A 19629-nucleotide genomic window follows, 5' to 3' on the forward strand; every position below is an offset into this window, starting at 1 on the left:
GCTGTCTGTGTATTTCCCATGTATTTAATGGCACCCAAAAGAGTTAAAAGAGACAAGGCAGTGAGAGCTCACCAATTTTACATGATACAGTGCATCATTAAATCCTGCTGCTTCTCCTGCTGCACTAGTGTTGAAAGAGGCTTTGTGATAACAAAAGTAACCCCAGTAACTACCACTGTTCTGGGCTGGTGCTCAGGTGCACTATGCAGAGCAAACAGGAGGACTGTTTTGGAGATTCTTCTTTTCTACACTTGTAGTTCTGTGTATAGATATGAACACTTGCTGGGCTTCTGTGTCTTGAAGAGGCTTTATTGCAGAAATCTTTAAGGTATGTTTACTTTTTAATGCTGCCTAGCCCAGGTCTGGTGGCATATCTTGTTTTCTGATCAGGTGTTTTAGGAATCCAGCAGTCTGTTTTGCTTTGGTTTTGGTTAAATTTAACATTTTAGAGGAAAGCACAGTGTCACCATAGGAGCTGTGTGTTTTATGTTCAGGAAAAGTTGGACTTTATGCAGAAGCATCTTCATTGAAAAATGAGTGGGCCAGTTAGAGATTAAATACACAGATTGTTTGTGTTACTTGCATTTAATCCTCTTTTTCTTTTGCACTTTTTTTTTCCAGCCAGGTTACGATGAGATCAACCCAGACTGGAGAATTTCTAGTGAGAAAAGGAAGAAAATAAAAGGTATGAGGTACAGTTGGGTCATTATTTTATACAACTGTGTAGCTAAAAGCATTTACACAAATATCCAAAGATCTGAAAATGCTTAATTAAATCTTGGGTAGAATAGCTGCTGGAATGGTATGTATGGTTGGGATTTGCAGCATGGCACAGATAATGAATGTCACAGTAGGTTTTTCAAAAATCCTCTCTTAGGAATAGTTTTGTAGCCAAAACCATAAATAAGAGGATATTTCAGTTAGTACAGGACTTCATGTAGTATTAAACATGTGATTGTGACTCTGCAGAATACTGAACCTTCAGCAAGTGTCTCAGCTTGTATCAGAAGCCACAACATCGTTTCATAGGGAACCCATGATTGAGTCCACAGCCTAAAACCTAAACTTTATCTTTTCTTTCGATGAATGTCTAATGAATCTTGAAAGCTAATATAAATTAAAGAGATTGGTATGAAATTCTGAAACAAAAGGGGTTTATTTTCTTCGACTGAATTTGCCTCGTCTTGTAGGCTGTGCTAGGAGCCTTGTTCATAGCTCTCACTTGTTCTCAAAAGCAGGGTAACCTTTTCTGATTTTCATCAGTGTTATGTTTGTTGACAGGGAGATTTTGTCAAGGATGGCTTGGGAGGTATTGAAGCAGATCTTTATCAAATATCTAATATTTGTCATGTTTTGTGCAAATAAATCACTTTACTGTAAATTCTTTTAACAATAATAAATAACAATATTTTAAAAGTAAGTCCAAGATTAAGTGTTTTACCCCTCAACATCTTTAGTTAATGCAGAACTGATTTAGTAATATATAATTAATCTAAAATGCCAACTTAGTGAACCAAGGATGCATATACGGTAACAAATGTCTGTTAAATTGGACCATGAGATGAAGTGTCTTAATAATTAAAGTCGCTTCTGTTTTTATCTGGTGTTTATAATGTTTTTTTTCTTTGTATGATGTTTTCTTATTTATTTATTTTAGATAAAGAATCCTATTACCCACTGATAGATGTAAATTGGTGGGCAGATAATTCTGTCATCCTGGCTCGCTGCTCTGGTGCATTGACTGTGTCATCAGTCAAGACGTTAAGAAACCTGCTGGGAAAGTCCTGTGAGTGGTTTGAGAGTTCTCCTCAGGTCACTTCAGCTCATGATGGAGGCTTTCTGAGCCTGGAGGTGAGAAATGTGCACAGGCAGATACCTGTTCGGAATGCAGCAGGAAGAGTTTGCTTTTCTGTATGTAATCCTAAAGGTATTGTGTGTGGGGGGGGATGGTTTAAAAGAAATGTAAATTTCTAGTAATAGGAAAAGTGATTCCCTTTTGTTATCCCTAGGTAGGTATTGCAGGGAAATTCTGAACTTGCTGCAATTCAGGTGTCTTAATAAAAACTTAATTGTCAAATAAATCCTGGAGACTAGAGTCAAAACTCCTAGAAGGCCAGGTCTTAATGAGAGGAATCTTGCTGCAGGAATCAGTTTGTACTGACGTGTTTCACTGCTCTGTGTGTTAGTGCATTTGAAGAACACTGCAAGCATCCCTCTCCTGTTTTGAAGCAGAGGCCTCTTACAGAGGGACTGTTGTTATGAGAAATGAGGAACACATTTAATTTAAGACCAAGCCATGGAAGAGGTCTGCTTTCATTCATCTGCAGTAGGATTCCAGGAAGAAGTAAAATATAATTTTGGTTAAGATGTTAATCAGGTATTTTCTTTGCAAAAAAGAAAAGGACTGTTTCCTAAGGCTTATGCTGAAACAGGTCTTTACTCAGGTCTTGCATGTGGGCCACAACAACCCCCAGCAGCTCTACAGGCTTGGGGAGGAGTGGCTGGAGCTGCCCAGCAGAGAGGGACCTGGGGTGCTGGGTGACAGCAGCTGAACAGGAGCCAGTGTGTGCCCAGGTGGCCAAGAAGGCCACCAGCATCCTGGCCTGCATCAGGAGCAGTGTGGCCAGCAGGAACAGGGAGGTGATCCTGCCCCTCTGCTCAGCCTTGGTGAGGCTGCACCTTGAGCACTGGGAGCAGTTCTGGGCACTGCAGGATGGAAGGACATGGAGGGGCTGCAGAGCTGGTGAGGGGTCTGGACAACAGGTCTGATGAGGAGAGGCTGAGGGAGCTGGGACTGTTCAGCCTGGAGAGGAGGGGGCTGAGGGGAGACCTCAGTGCCCTCTGCACCTGCCTGAGAGGAGGTTGTGGTGAGGAGGGTGTTGGGCTCTTCTCCCTAATGACCAGCAGTAGGACAAGAGTAAATGGGGTCAAGCTGCACCAGGGGAGGTTCAGACTGGGTATTAGGAAACATTTCTTCACGGAAATAGGGGTGAGGCCTTGGAACAGGCTGCCCAAGGAGGTGGTGGAGGTGGTCAAAAAACAGGTGGAAGTGGAGCTTTGGGAGATGGTTCAGTGGCCACGGGGGTTGTAGAGCAGATAATTGGACTTGATGATCTTGAAGGACTTTTCCAACCTTAATGATTCTATGTAGTAGGTGGACACTTCGTGTTCTACCCCTAAGAATTGTTTTCTTTGCAGTGTGAGATAAAACTCGTTCCAAAAAGATTACGCTTGGAGAGCAGGCCTGGTGATGAAGATGAAGGCGAAGATGACTCTGACTCGGATGATGAAACTTCTGCCAAGGACAGGTACTTCAGCTACCTAAAGCAAGGCCTTTACTTTGTGACAGAGATGGAGCGATTCGCTCCGCCACGGAAACGGCCACGTACCATTTCCAAGAACTTCCGCCTTGTCAGCTTGAGATCCACGACTCCAGAGGAGCTGTACCAGAGAAAGGTGAGTGTAGAAGGACTTGTGAAATTCTTTATTGACACAGGGATTTAGGAACATAGTTCTAAAGGTCTCTTGATTGACAGTGTACTGTGTTAACTCATCTAAGGCATCAGTGTTTAAAACCAGCACTGTAATAATTCAGGTGAGATGATGTTTGCAGGTCAGTGAGGAGACACTGTGCCTCATTAGCTTGCTCAGACTTGGAAGTGTCCTCATGTGGGCATTTACAAGTAATGCAAGACCTGGCAAATATATTGAATTAATTTAATTTAGCTTGTTATTGGCCAGGGAATGGGTTAACTTCTGCTCTGATCTTAATGCAGTTTACTTAAATGTTTTTTCAGGCATACATACAAAGTAGCCCTTTGGCTGGCTCTTAGTGGAGGTGGATACTTCTTAAAAGGCTACTCTGGAGAGTACTTTAGAGAGTATTCTAGGCCATGCCACTCGTTCTGATGGTAAACCAGCCAGTCTGTTAGTTTCCAGGGAGTGTTGATGTAATACCAGTTACCTAAATAACTTCTTTCTTTTCCTTGAGGAAAAATCTCTCATTTTCTAGAGGTTTCTGTTAGATCTGAGTCTCACTCATCCCTGTCTTGAGGTCTTCTCTTTCCCACCTGCTTAAGCATACCCACAGTAATTATTTAACATGCTTCAGCACACAGAATTAATAATTGATTGTTTAATATGGAAATCAGTTGCCTTTCATTTTCATGTGTTTGCATTTTAGATTGATAATGAAGACTATGGGGAAGCTTTGTTTTTGGCTCAAGCTTATGGCCTCGATTCTGATCTTGTGTATCAAAGACAGTGGAGGAAGTCGGCTGTTAATGTTGCTTCAATTCAAGACTACTTGGTGGGTTTGGGTTTTGTGACTTGGAGGCTTTCTTACCAGAATGGCTGCATTATCTTCACAGGAATCTCAATTGCATTCTTAATTTATGCAATAGAAGTTGGTGGCAATTTGGAGAGGTGTCATGTGAATTCAACTTCATGTCATGTGGAACAGAGTGTGATCTTGTTAATTTAACTGGTCCTGATCAGGAGACCTTGGCAGTTCATGGAAATCTTTCCTTTAACGTATCTACTAATTTCTGTTAGTAGTAACGTGGCAAATGAATAATAATTGGAAATATAAAGCATTTAAATAACTTCCAATTATTTTAGAAAATTAAGTGGGAAGGTGAAGTTGGTATCACTAGCTATACAGCCAAGGCTGGATAACAAAGTTTGTAGTATGGGGTGCTACCCAGAACTGGAGTTTTGCAGTAGAATACAATGTGGGGCTTTTTTTGGCTTGGAAGAAAGACTTCAAACCCAGCAGTCAAGTATTGTCAAAAGTGCCAAACCTAATGGTACTATAGTGTACAGTCTTCCAAAAAATCAACAGATGTCTATTTTTTTTCCAAGTCAGATAATAATGTAATGTCAAGATCAGATTTTACAAGTAGCTGTTCTCCATATGCTGTGTAATGTCAGATGAAGATCAGCAAATAAGACCAGCAATATTTTGTGACTCTGGTGTGTTCTTTCTGTACAAAGAATCCTACTGGCATGTGAAGGGGTTGATACTGAAAATGACTCAAGTATTATTGTGGAATAAACTCAATTTATAACAATTGCAATTTGGCCCAAAACTATCACATTTTGTTTGGTGTAAGGAGGAGTGGTATTAATTAGGGAAAACAAGTAATAACTTGTGTTCCTGTTGTGAAAGTTCTGCAAAATCATTTGTCATTTCTCTTTTCTACCACATACACTCTGAGGGGAAAAAAGGGGTTTTTGCCTATGTTGGTTCCCATTGTCTTGTTGGATTGTGTGCTGGGATCATTCATTACCTTCAGGGTGCAGTTTAGCTTTCTGCAGATGAGCACTGGACTTCTCTTTTCCTAGACACCAGAGTTGTTTGCAGAGCAATGAGGAGAAGCTTAGTTCCATTGTGTTAACTACATAAAATTAAATCCATGTACTGCTAAACAAAACTGTAAACTTAATGTTCACGGGGTAGTTATTTCATCTCTTTTGTGTGTCGACATGGCCAGTCATCAGGCTAACTGGACTGTTCCTTAAGTGGAAGAAACACATGAGAAGATATTAACATCTCTGATTTCACTGCTTTGGATTGAAGTGTGTAACACTGTGCCTGTGCTCTTTTTCTTGGGCAGAGCAAAATTAGGAAGCGTGCATGGGTTCTTCATGAGTGCTTGGAAAGAGTTCCAGAGAATGTGGATGCTGCCAAGAAGCTGCTTCAGTATGGCTTGAAAGGCACAGACTTGGAGGCTCTTGTGGCCATAGGAAAAGGAGAAGATGGTGGCAGGTTTGGGAAGAGTATTTTTGTTGTTGTTTCCTTTTTAAGGAATGATGGATGGAGTATTTTCTAATTATTTGGTAAAGTTTTTGTCTTATTTTTTTAATCAAGCACTAATGAAAATGTTAAGATTTGAAGGATCTACCTTTGTCCTACCTTTTGAAGGACATAGAAAGGTAATGCTTTGAACCAAACTATTAGAAAGATTTCCACAAGGTACCTTTTCTCATTTTACCACCTACAAATGTAAAATTGTTGGTTGTTTTTTACTGCCTTTTTGCTTTTTTCTGGATACCTTTTATTTTCTCCGTCAGGTGGAACTTTTGATGTCAAGAATTTTCTGTGAGAATCTTTCTACTGCCTCTTTTGCAAGTTGCAGCTACTCCTATAATGCATTTTATTGTATTTCTTAATTGTTCTAATGATCTTCTGTTGTTCATCGGAGAGGGGAATGAAACAAAACACAGTGGATCAGAGGGGAAGGGCATGGGTAGACAATTTGCTGCTGTGTTCAGTTTCTGGTAGTGGGAATAGAACATGCTGCTCTTCTTTTCTTCAGTCCTTGTTACCATTGTGTGCTGCAGAGCTGCTGCAAGTGCCAGTGCTACCTGTGGGATTTAGAAACTTGTAACAAGTGTCATAGCTGTGTGGTTGGTGGGTCCTTTTGTTTTGTTTTTTAATCTTGTTTTAGGAAAGGTTGGAAATGAGATTATGCCTCTTGTTGGCTTGTGATTAGTGCCTGCTGCTTTATAGCAGCAAAACTTACTGTTGCCCTTGCCTGCACAAGTTCATTTTTTTAGTCAAGACAGAAACAGAAAGCTGTGTTAGTGTGTTTATTCAGTAATTAGTTAATCATATATTTTTGTTTGTTTGTCTCAACATTCATTACATTGTTGGTTTTGTCCTTTAGATTTATCTTACCAGGGGAGGTGGACACTGAAATTCCCTATGAAGACTTTTTGTCATCAGATGAGGAAACAGATACTAGAAAGGAAAAAGAGGCCAAGAAGCATCAAGAACTGCTACTATCAGTAAACTTCTCAAAGTAAATGAAATGTTTGGTCATGCTTTATTGAGAGTTATGTTTATTCTAACTACACAATTGCAAGAACGTCATTACTCTCATGTAGGTTATTCCTGATAGGAAAGTGGTTTGAATTTTAATTGCCAGTATCATGGAATCACAGAATTGTCAGAGTTGAAGAGACCTCTAGAGACCATCCAGCCCAACTCCCCTCTAAAGCAGGATCCCCTGGAGCACATCACTCAGGGCTGCATCCAGGGGGTCTGAATATCTCCAGAGAAGGGGGCTCCACACCCTCCCTGGGCAGCCTGTCCCAGGGCTCTGTCACCCTCAGAGTAAAGAAGTTTCCCCTCATATTTCAGGGGCACTTCCCACGTTCCAGCCTGTGCCCGTTGCCCCTCGTCCTGTCCCTGGGCACTGCTGAGCAGAGTCTGGCTCCATCCTCCTGCACCCACCCTGAGATACCTGTAGGCATTGATCAGGTCTGTCCTCAGCCTTCTCTTCTCCAGGCTGAACAGCCCCAGCTCTCTCAGCCTTTCCTCATCAGGGAGATGCTCCAATCCCCCAGCCATCTTTGTTACCCTCCCCTGGACTCTCTCTAGCAGTTCCCTGTCTCTCTTGAACTGGGGAGCCCAGAACTAGTCCCGGTTCTCCAGATGTGGCCTCACCAGGGCAGAGTAGAGGGCAATATTGCGTAAAAAGGTTCCCGTCATATATTCTGAGGCAGTTATATGTGTAACAGCTGTCTTCATATGCACATGAGGTACAGTATCCATCCCAAGGGTGGAAATTCTTGTCTGTAACACAGGCTGACCCTGGAGCAGAAGGAACTGTGCCGCAGCAGGCTGAAGCTCCTAACCTACCTTGACCGCCTTGAAACCTATGAGGTGAGCAGGCTGGCTACAGTTCTTTTGAGTTCTCCTTCCATAGGTATTCCTGTAACTTTTTTTGGTCACATCATTGTATCTTCTTTGTTATATATTGTAGTATTAATGCTTAGAGTCTTCTTGAAATGCTGGTCTCTCTCATGGGAGGAAGCTCAGCTGGTTTCTGTTCAAGCAGCACAAGTTACCGTGTGTCTCCTGCTTCACTGCTGCAAATGGCAGCTTGTGGTGTAGGGATGGAGCTGGGCAGGAGCTGCTTGGAGCATTCTCTACCTGCAGGGAATGAGGTTAATGCACCAACATAGGGTGTGGAGTTGGGGCAGGGCTACTGTTACTCTTTCAGTCTAATTAGCATGTTCTCTTCAGGTTCTCTAATGAATCTCTGACTTCATGAGGTTACTGAAAGTTTTTGGAATGTCAGACTGTATTTTGCTTAGCTTTTTAACTTTCCATTGGGCACTGATCATATAATTACTTTTACCACATCTCTTTGTAACTAGTGTTGTCTAAACTCTCACAAAAATAAGGCAGGGAGTTCTCTTTGCTCATCAATCAAAAATACATCTGTTTTCTTCCTCCTGAAACAAAAACAACAGCATACTCTTCCAAATATATCTCATACTTGTCCCTGCTAAGATGAAGATATCTGTTGGCTTTTTGATGCTTTTCTAAGCCTTGCATAAAATCCCACTTTTTAATAAATTTTGGGGTTTTCTTTTGTTTTTGAAGGAAATCCTTGGAGGGCGTCATGCAGCTGAACAGCACTATGATGGTGAATTCTTCAAGAAGTTCAGAAGTCAGAATATTGTACTTTCAGCAAGAACTTATGCCCGGGTATGAGTACTTCTTTTGCTGGAATGTAATTTTGTGTTAGTGAATTTTTTCTTCATTTTGAACTTGGTTGAATCTCAGTGGAAATTTAACAAGTGTGTGTGGGGGTGTGTGTGTGTGATTGTTATTAAACAAATGCAGGGACTCTGAGCTAATTTTCTTTCTTGCTATGGAAAATTTAAATGTTTGTTCCATGACCTAAGCTAACATATCGTGTTAATTTTCAGCCTAAACCAGTCTCAAGCTAGTTGTGCAACTTAGTGTTTTGCTCTTTAGGAAAGCAATGTCAGAGCCCTGGAAATTTTGTTCACTTTCCATGGATCAGCTTTACTTCCACACAGACAGGCGATTCTCTCCAATTTTCCAGAGACTACTTCACCACATGAATATGCTTTCTTGTTGCCTGAAGCCTGGTAAGGATGCATCAATACATAGTAACTAAAAATAAAAAAAAATATATTTTTTTTAGGTTAATACTTAAATTGGTTTCCATGTATGGCAGTCTGTTGGTGGTTATTACCTTGAATCAAGAGAGCACATTTGTTTTTGTGTAGTTGATCAGTCTTTAGTTTGTTTTACTTTGTGCCATTCATGGGAGCTTTTTGGTCTCTCCTGGTTATTATCAGGAAAGTAGAGACTTTAAATGTTCTTGCCTTCATGACACATAAAAGGAAGCATGGCCTTTTCTGACATAAACTGCCCAAATTTGTACAGGTCCACATACAAGTCTGTCATTGTATTGTAGTAACAGCTTTAGGAAATGAATAACACAAGTGTTGTAGCTCACTGGAAGCAATTATGTTTTTTCTGAATTTGTTTCATAATGTAATTTAATACCTAAAAAGTCAGTAACTTCAAAATCATTAATCTTCTTGTTACTGCTTCCTATGCAGCTTGCTAAGGTAAAATTGAGAATAGCTTCAAATCCAGACTTTCCTACTCGTTAATGTCAGCATAAAATGTTAGTTTACTATCAATTTGATATAAATTTTCATAAGAGAGTCTTCCTTGAACATCATAATATTTTGTGTGTTAATGAAAAGAATTTTTTGCTTCTAGAGCTAAAAACACGTCAATTATTAAATTAGTTTTGAAGCATGTTCAGTGCCTATAAAGAATTGGGAAGATGCCTTTATTTAATATTTTACAGAAGGACTTTGAAGCTTTACTTGAGAGACAGCTTTGGAGTAGCTAACAGAATTTTTATTTGTAATCTTTCAGCATTATAGTTACATTTTTCACTTCAAAGTTTTAACAGTCCCATTTGGATAATTCTCCATGTCGAAGAGGTTTTTTTTTAAATTAATAAAGTTATTCCCCTGACATTTTTTCCTAGCTTGTAATACTTACCACTTATGTCCTTTCTGAGCAGAATCTGGTCTTTATTTCATAATAGTTAATACTTAGCAGTGCCCTTTTATTGTGGTGGTAGTATTAGGAACACATTTAATTAGTTACAGTGTCAAAATACTTGCTTTATTATTTTCTTTAAGGTAACAGTTATGGCAATGAAGAGAAATACTTGCAGTATTTATAAAAGTGGTTAAATATGTTCTCTTTTTTCTCTTTTGTTTTCAGAAGATTTACAGTGTGAGAAGGAGGGTAGAAAAGTCTTCTTCAGTGTGGTTATGGTATTTTGTTGGTGTTCATTAACAAGTTCCCCTTCTTTCAGAAGGGTTGGTTCTTGGTTTTGTTCTTTTCTTTTGTTGCTGTGCTTGGTTGGTTTGCTTAAGAATCTTACATGCCAAAAGGCAAAATGACAGTCAAAATAAAAGCATAAGTGTTCCAGTGGTAAAGGTGTGAAGTTATGGGTTAAGAACTTAGTTTTTTCTGCTGTTGGAAAATGGATGGATATAGTTTGAATCTTTATTCCTGTGGCAGACTGAACTTTCCAGTGCTAGAACAAAGTAAGTGCAGGTTCACACTTTTTTTTCAGGCTGCAGATAATACTGTATGTCTTTGAAATACCTGTCTTTGGACAACTGCAAAATGGGGATGAGAACAAATCTTATATACTTATAAAAATGTAACATGTATTTTCTTATAAAAAGTTGTTTTTTTTTAATGGGGTGAGTATTCCCCCCCCCAGTCCTTGTAGATTCAGGTTCTGGCAACTTTTTTGTCATGTGAATCAAAATGAATCCATATGAATCAAAAAGAATTGAAGTTTTTTGTTATGTTAAGGGAGTTTATTTGGCCTTTATTTTTTAAATGGGATATGAGTATGAATAGAATTACTAGTTTACTTCTCTATAGAACACAGTATGCAGACATAATGAGCCTTAAATTAACTGGTTGAACAAAGTTATGATACAATTTAGGAAATTTTCATTCCCACATAATATTAGAAAGTTGCAAGTACTGACTCTTAACTTACAAACTTCTGAACAAAAGGAAAAAACATTGAAAAAATCTAAATCTCAGTGTTGCAGTTGGCAGAAAAAATGTCTGTGGGATTAGAACTTGGTTTCTCCCTTCAGCTTGTGCAGGTTGTAGTTACAGAGGTCTTGGGATAAGGGGTGAGAATGGTTCAGTCTGTCCTCAGGAACTTTGACTCTAGACAAATCTTGGAAAGGATTCTAAATCAGGAAACAACTTAGTCTGGTTTTCCTTTTTAAATTTCAGGCTTGCAGTTACGAAGTATCAGAAAGGTTTTCTACTTTCAGCTGCCAGAATGACGTGTTTCTCTGAGTTCACTGTTTTTCTGAAAATTCAAGGCTATCATTGTCTGTACCAAGAGATGCCAGTAGAGTAACTGGATGCTGTGGTGTGTCTGATGAGACCACTAATATGGATCCACTCCATGACGGAGTAGTTACATTTTGGCGTATTTGTATTTTTACTTACATTTATTTCTATCTGGCCTTGTTTAAAGAATGCCTGGTTCATGCCCTGTTGATGCCTTCACTGCTTGGCCTCCTGCAGCTCAGACCTCTTGCTGAGCAGGATGCAGCTCAGAAGGCAGAAGAGATTTTTTTGGGAGGCAAAAAACCCTGTAGTTTGTATTGTAGGTCTTGATATGTGACCCTATGTGTGTATGTAGGATGAAGCACTGCTGGGAATTGACTGTATTGTGGCTATGTATGTTGAGCACTTCAAGTGGTGAGAGGGTTGGCTCCCAGCTGGAGCTCTCTGAGCTGACACCTATCTTTAAGGAAATTCCCCACATTGCTTTGTGTTCTCTTAGTTCCTCCATCTCTAGGCAGATCTACCTGAGAGAAAACTTGAGATTGTGTAGCAGAGGCTGCCTTGGTCATGCATGGAACGGGTGAGGTGGGACAAACAGGCACCTCTGGCCATTGCCAAGGCAAAAGCATTGAGAGGCAACAGCACACTGTACATTACCACCAACGTGGAGGCATGTGGTACTGCTGTGTCTGAAGAATTTCATTACCTGTGAGAAATGGTTTTGTAAGTGTTGCATTATGAATGCCTTTTCCTTTCATCTCCAGTTCAGCTGCAGAGAGTAAATTCTAAGTACTTAGTCATAGAAAGGCATTTCTGTAGGCATAAAGCAGCTGGCTTTTTTTTGTTACTGGCACATGTCATTCACATTAGAGTGGCATTTAGAGGCCAGTGTCACAAAAGATTTAACATCTTACGAGTCATGGAAAAGCTGGCATAAGAAATGAGGAACAAAAGGTAGAACAATTTGGGTTTTTGTTAGAAAATATAAGGGGTTTTTGTTTTTTTTCCTGTATCTGCTTGTAAAAATTCAAAAGTGGTAGATATTCTTTTGTTTCTCATTTTTGGCAGATGTTTAGTAGCATCTTTAGGGGTCTCTTTCAGAGCTGTTCAGGAGGTTTGTGCTGTCTGAGCAGAGGACTGATGTTATCCATGATTCTTGAGAAGGACTGAGAGTTATACAAGCTCAACAGCTCCTGCAGCTGAGAAGGAATCTAAAATACTGAGATGGCATGGATGGCTCCACGTGCCTGTTGGCTGGAAACTGCTTTTGTGGTAGATTGACATTACTTAGTAACCTGTTCTTGCAGAACTGGGCTTGTAATGTTTCCTTACTTTTTTTCATAGTACTCAGCTGCTTTGATAATGGTGGCTGCTCAATCTGGGCTGTCTTTTGGTCACTGGGATTCCTGATCCTTCTCAAAGACACAGAATTAATATGTTAATACAGAGTGAAGGTGGTAAAAGTTGAGGTATTCATGGTGGCTCTTTCTGACCTCTGTTTTAATAGCTGCATCTAGTGTCCCATGTCTATAGTTAAGGCTCTTGCCCTCAGGTTTTTAAAGGTGATCTCAGAGGAGAATAAAGCTTAACACCATTATAAATACTCAACCAGAGTATTTTCCCTTGTCTTTCAATTTTCTTACCCTTTTTACTACATTTAATTGCAACACTGCTGATCACATTTCAAACTCATAGGAGCTGTCTGATTCAGAATTTCCCTCAGCAGCCATAAGTCTGCTATATTGCACATTACACTAGTTGTAAAAATCTTCCCTCTAAGATAGCAATTTTTAATGTGTTTCTCTTTTTTACTCCTTAACTTTCTCAAATATTAGTTTTCAGTTGTGGCTTAGTATTTTTTTACTGGAGAGTGTGAATGGACTCTGCCTGAAGAATTGGGGTGGGAATGGAAATGTCTTTTAAAAACTTGGTGAAAGTTTAAAACCCTAAATATTTCCACGTAGCAGACTCTCATCTATGAATAGATAAATACTACACAATTAAGCTAAGAGGTTCATAAGCAGTTAACTTTCATAATGTCTTCCCCTGAGCTAGGTTTTTAGCTGCTGCCTGTGGCATTGCAGTTTCCATAAAGCTCTTACAGCTTCATCTCTGTATCTTCTTGGTATATGTATGTAAATAGGTTTGACTAAATGTCTGCAGAACTCTAATATATAGTCCTCATTTTTGCATAATAGCTTTTTGTCTCCTGAAGATGAACTGCTTATTTTTTTAGTTTAGTTTAGAAGTGTTCATGTTTAAATAATTAGTCCCATGATCAGTTTTTCTTGTTAGAATTCATTTGTTTAATGTTACAGTGAAATAAGAAGGGCATAAGTTTTATATGCGTTTCTTTGCGTGAAGGGGAAGAAGAGTAGTTTAGGAGAGGGGTCAAGGCATGAAGGGGAAGAAGAAGAGTAGTTTAGGAGAGGGGTCAAGGCAGTTAATAATATTTCAAGGATGTATTTGGAAAAAAGAAAAAAAAACAACACAACCAAACCCAGATGTTATCTTCTACTATGAAGCAGACAAAATAACTTTTGAGGGAAAGATTAAATTGTCATGGTGCCACTTGTGTTCGTGTCTGGATTGACTTCTGGTAGGAGCAGGGAAGGTTCTTGTGGTCCATGTGAGTTGCAAAGCAGTGATTTGGAGGAAGAGCAGCTCTTCTGCAATCTGAGGTATGTGAGGATCTGGGAAAGCAACAGGAGCAGCTCACTGCAGTTGGAAGGCTGCTTGCTGCCTTTTAACAGGGTTCAGAATGAAATGTCTTCCCTGAACATTCATTGTGGTTTATAATTGTACAGTCCTGAAGGAGGATTTTCACTAGATGGTGGCAAACAGCTTTGATCTTCCTCAGAGTTCAGCTGTGTCTTTAAAATAGCCCCTTTTGATTTTGTGAAAGCTGTTGCCTCTCAATTTTTATACATCAATAAAAAAACCCACAGTGAACTCCTAGACTGCAGTTTGGTACTGTTAGCTGACTTTTCTGATGTTTAGATCATTCAGTCTAGGTCAGGTTGGGAAAAGAAGCAAGTTCCCCTCAGCCCAAACTCTATGAAAGGTTAACCACATCATTAAACCAGCTTCATTCGTTTGTGTGACATCAGGTATAACTTCTCTCCTCTGGTGGCAGAGTTGCTTCAAAAGACCTGTCACCACAGTGTGCACAGCAGGAATTCTGAAGGATAGTTTACTGTGGCAGCCAAAAGCAGCTGGCATACCTTTTCCACTAGCTTATGTGGATCAATTTTCCCAAACAGTGTGGTGGTTTTGGCACTTTGGTTTAGACACCATCTGTACTTCACTCATGATCAATTTGTCACGTGTCCTGTAGATGATACTGGAAAATGAAAAGCTTTTCTCTCTGCCCACCACTTTTATATCACAAAGTATATGGAATAATAGGAAACTTAAAAATATGTTATCAATTATATACTTGTGTTTACTAATTCACTAAAAAACTACTATAATGGTAGAAAAGAATGTTTTAATGCAATATGAAGAATGTGATATGTATCATAGCTGGTGAGAACTTCATATCTGGGATGTGCTTTTTATTATGTTTCATCCTCATTTATAGAAGAATTGTGACATAATAAAACTGTTTCAGAGCCAAAAGAATTGCAGAGCAACATAAACTAAGACCCATTTCCCCACTGCTCTCTGAGAACACACAGGCTTTAGACAATTGAGTTACTGGATTAAATTAAGAAAGAATATTCATTAAAACTTCCTTTGCAAGTCATGCATTATATACAGGTATATGCATTATATGAGAGAGTTGGGGTGTCCAGCCTGGAGAAGAGAAGGCTCCAGGGAGCCCTAAGAGCACCTTCCAGTGCCTGAAGGGGCTCCAGGAAAGCTGGGGAGGGGCTTGGGACAAGGGCTGGTAGTGAGAGGACAAGGGGGAATGGATTAAAACTGGAAGAGGGGAGCCTGAGGTGAGACATGAGGAGGAAATTCTTTGCTGTGAGGGTGGCGAGACCCTGGCCCAGGTTGCCCAGGGAAGCTGTGGCTGCCCCATCCCTGGCAGGGTTGAAGGGCAGGTTGGATGGGGCTTGGAGCAGCCTGGGCTGCTGGAAGGTGTCCCTGCCCATGCAGGGGGGTTGGAACTAGATGATCTTTAAGGTCCCTTTCAACCCAAACCAGTCTGGGATTCTATATAGTCTACTTTTAATGCCTCCACGTCTTTATGTAGTGGCATTATGGAAGTGCTAATTTGAATGTGAAGTCTAAAATAATTTACAGTGTACTTCCAGTAAAATATGGAAATCATAAACTCTAATAAAGGTACAAGTGTCAGTAGTGGGAAAAGAATATTTGAAGATTCAGGATTTTATATAACTCGTATCATAAAACATAAATTAGAGGTAACTTAAAAAATAAATGTAATACAATTGGAATCAGATACCTTCTTCAAAGGATGAGTGGATAGCAAGACCATTTGATGGAAACACTGGCTTTTCATAAAGTTCAGTATCTTTCACGTATAGCTTTCCCATCTCTAACAGATAAAAGACTTGGTGTCTCACTTAAATGCAGTTTGTTCAGAACTATTCCAGTATTTAATACACAAGCTTTCAAGTGCAGAAGTAGTGTTTATAACAGTATTTTTTCAGACAAATGATACATGATTAAAAAAAAAAACAACGAAAAACAAACTTTCATCTACTCTTACAATATTTTTAGAAAAGAAAACAGACCTACTCTTAAAAATCTCCATGTCTTTCAACAAGAAGCTGTTGTTTTCTAGGTGTGTTTGGGTGAATTGCCTTTTGCCTTGGAGTCTGTATTTGATGTGCACGAGTTTGCAAGAGAAAAGATTTTTATAATTCCTAATTCTCAGCTAGATGAGCCTTGGAGACAGGCTTGTGGATGACATACTTGGAGGGGAAAAAAACCATGAGTTGCCATTGGTAATAGAAAGAATTGGATTCTGACCTCAAAACTGAATTAGATCTTTTTTTTTGAAAGCCTGTCCTTGGAGAGGAAAATAATCTGCAGCTTTGAATAAATGTAGTTGGTAGGACACAGGAACTACAATAGCATGGACCTCTTTTGTTGAAGCGAAGAATGGGAAGAATTGTCAAGCCTACATAAATAATGGAGTGAAAAGAGCAGTACAGGGCAAGTCTGTTCTTTTTGAAGAAATTGAGTTGAATACCTCTGTAATCTGCCAATTCGCTGGTCTCCAGTCATATTTATTGTACTGGTGGAAGGAAAGGAAAGAAAGAGGAGAAAGGGTGGGGAGAAGCAGTGTCTTGGGAAAAGAAATAAATGAAAATCCTACGCTAGGAGTTGTGAGGATCTGTGGTGTGGCAGGAGCCACCAGCCCCAGTGCCTGCAGTGATCTAGCCTCACAGCTGGAGTTTGTGGGGACTAAGTCTATGTTGCTGTCTCTGACCTTGGGGGTGGGGGGGTTCCGTTTCCAGAACAAAACTGCAAAGCTGATAGAATCATAGACTCATAAAATGCGTTGGGTTGAAAGGAACCTTTAAAGGTCACCTGGTCCAGCCCCCCTGCAGTGAGCAGGGACCTCTTCAACTAGATCAGGTTGCTCAAAGCCCTGTCCAGCCTGATCTTGAATGTCTTCAGGAATGGGGCCTCCACCACCTCTCTGGGCAACCTGTTCCAATGATCCACCACCCTCATTTTAAATAACTTTTTCCTAATGTCTCAAGTAAATCTCCCCTCTTCCAGTTTTAATCCATTTCCCTTTGTCCTCTCACTCCCTGGCCTTGTCCAAAGTCCCTCCCCAGCTTTCCTGGAGCCCCTTCAGGCACTGAAAGGTGCTCTTAAGGTCTCCCTGGAGCCTTCTCTTCTCCAGGCTGAACACCCCAACTCTCACAGCCTGGCTCCAGAGCAGCGCTGCTCCAGGCACTGCATCATCTTTGTGGCCCTTCTCTGCACCAACTCCAGCAGGTCCATGTCTCTCCTGTGCTGAGGGCTTCAGAAGTGGATACGGTACTCTGGATGGAGTCTCATGAGAGCAGAGGGGCAGAATCCCCTCCCTAGCCCTGCTGGCCACACTCCTTTTGGTGCAGCCCAGGATGTGATTGTCCCTCTGTGCTCGAGTGCACGTTGTTTGCTCATGTCCAGCTTTTCAACCACCATCACCCCAAGTCCCTTTTTGCAGGACTGCTCTCCATCACACCATCCCTCAGCATGTACTGATAATGAGTATTGCCCCTACCCAACTGCAGGACCTTGCCCTTGGCCTTGTTGAGCCTCATGAGGTTCACACAGGCCCACTTCTCCAGCCTGTGGTTGCAGCAGAAGCAGAGGGGCTGAGGAATGCTGGATGCAGCGGCATGGGGTGTGTGTTGCATCTACAGCAAGCTACCTGGGTGTGCCACAAACACCACCTCGAGCCCTCAGAGACTCCTGTGTTGTGTGCAGGGCAAGTGTGGTGGTTCTGGTGTGCCCCCGTGCAGCTGGGTGTGCTGCATCTGCTGTAAAGAAAAGCAGGGTAGAACAATGGAAGCCCTACTTCCCTGCATGTTTGCATGTCTGCACCTCTTTTTCTTCCCTGCCTCACATGCATAAAACATAAACTGTTTAGTTTCTAATATTGTTTATCAGGATCAGGAAGGTGACTCTTAATGTTAAGATTAATGAGAGGGAAGAAGCAGAGAATTCATCCTGATATTTAGGTCAGTTAAGAAAACTTGCAGGCTTTGCCAGCTTTAATTATAAACCTTTTCTGCTACTGAATCAGTTAAGAAACAATTTCTTAATTAGATCTGTAATTCCAGAGTGCAGCTTTGCCATGTCTATGGCAAGTGTGCAGGATGTGGCAGCTTAATCAAGAACATGTTCAATGTAGTATTTGACAGTCCAGCCTTGGATCAGTAAATTGTGGCTTTTTTCCCCTTCAGGTCTCATCCTGAGGATTGGGAACATTAGGAGTGTGTGTGTCTGAGTTTTGGAATTGTATACCATGCATGGGTAGCTTTGTGTATGACATTTGAAATATGGCCTTATTAAGTTAGGTTATGAAGCAGTTTTAAATATTAATCTTTAAAGTAATTAAAGTAATTGATAACTTGTGTTTTCAAAGACTTAAATGGAAAACACAGCAGCCCCCCTCCAGTCCCCAAAATACATGGACTGATGATGAGTCTTTCCAAATCAGAAAATTACTTTTTTCCTGTTGCTAAATGTTAATTTGGAGTTTTCTTTTAAAATTATTTTTCAGTAATGTTACTACACAGTGCCTAATTTTAAAGATAATTGTGGAGTGTTTTGTCCAACTGATTGGAATTTAATGCAGATGTTGCTGTAGCTGAGACACAGGGATGAGCAGTTTTACATTCCTTCCTTCCTTTCTTTTTTGATTTTTATAGCCTTCAAATCTGTCTCTGCCAATTGATTGCTGGATTTCTGCTGCATGTTTCATTTGGAGGGCTGGATTTGCTGTGGATAAAACATGAGGTATTATAGTTGGTACACAGAAGAAGGAAAGGAGGGCTTTGCTGCCCTTATGGGAGAAATGTGCATGAGTCGAGGGCAGTTGGCATGGACATGCCTTGCTTTATTCTGTCTGCTTCATGGTTGTTGCTAAATTGGATGGAGTTACTGATTTTTAGTTTGTTTTGACTCTTACTATATTGTGAAGTTGATTTCATTGTTGGAATCTTGTTTCTTTTCAAGCTACTGAGTTACAGTGCTGCTCTTCAAGGGATGAAAGGTTGTGAAGTTGTTAATTTATGGATAGGGATTGTCCATATTGTATTGCTATTGCTGTTCATTACCAGGGTCAGGAGAAAATAAATGAGATTTAAAATAGTGTATTGCTCCAGTATGCTGAAACTTTAATGTCTGTACCTTGTACATGGTTTGTTTATTATTTCTAAAAATGTCAGGATTTCTGTGGTTCTTCTCTTCCCCATTAGTTTGTTCTGCATAGTTTGAAATGGTTTATGCAGCTTAAATAACTAGCCTACAACAGCAAGCCATAACTAATCATTCTAGTAATAGCCCTTGCTGTTCTTAATTTACACTTCTAACAGATTTATTTTTCCTTCAACCTCAGTATTTAGAGAATGTTTCACTGGGGAAAGCTGTAGTGAGAAAATCACATTAAACCTAATAGAGGAGGTCAGTACAGCAGTGCATCTCTTGGTTGGGTTCAGTACAAAGATTTGTGCTAAAACATGAAGAATTATGGTGTTTTTCAGCTGTGGAGATCATAGGGTTCTGCTCGTTTCAGTCTTCCATGGCAGCATATCAAGTCAGAATACCTACTGTGAAGCAGTAAAAAATCTTAAAGCTTGTAGTGTGTTTTTTCTTTTTTTTTTTTTCTTTTTTTTTTTAATTAATTATTTATTTATATTAAAGGTATGGTCAGTAAGAAGGTATTTTTTGTAGCAGATCTTTAATGGTAATGGTAGAATATGTGTTTGTCCAGATAATACCACAGGCAAAATCTCTCTTGT

At 40.1% G+C, this 19629-nt stretch overlaps 1 protein-coding gene across 1 annotated transcript in view; it reads left to right on the plus strand.

The window, feature by feature from the left end:
* NBAS (neuroblastoma amplified sequence) overlaps positions 1-19629 on the plus strand; it is a 149054-nt gene that overhangs the window by 19329 nt on the left and 110096 nt on the right. The window contains exons 12-20 of the mRNA XM_010001742.1: positions 622-685; positions 1658-1851; positions 3199-3456; positions 4184-4309; positions 5619-5770; positions 6672-6806; positions 7594-7672; positions 8399-8503; positions 8777-8913. Coding sequence (XP_010000044.1) covers positions 622-685; positions 1658-1851; positions 3199-3456; positions 4184-4309; positions 5619-5770; positions 6672-6806; positions 7594-7672; positions 8399-8503; positions 8777-8913 — 1250 coding nt within the window. The remainder of the gene's footprint in view (positions 1-621; positions 686-1657; positions 1852-3198; positions 3457-4183; positions 4310-5618; positions 5771-6671; positions 6807-7593; positions 7673-8398; positions 8504-8776; positions 8914-19629) is intronic.

Source organism: Chaetura pelagica, unplaced genomic scaffold (genome assembly GCF_000747805.2).
Source record: "Chaetura pelagica isolate M959 unplaced genomic scaffold, ChaPel_1.0 scaffold77, whole genome shotgun sequence".
In the NCBI taxonomy this organism is placed as follows: domain Eukaryota; kingdom Metazoa; phylum Chordata; class Aves; order Apodiformes; family Apodidae; genus Chaetura; species Chaetura pelagica.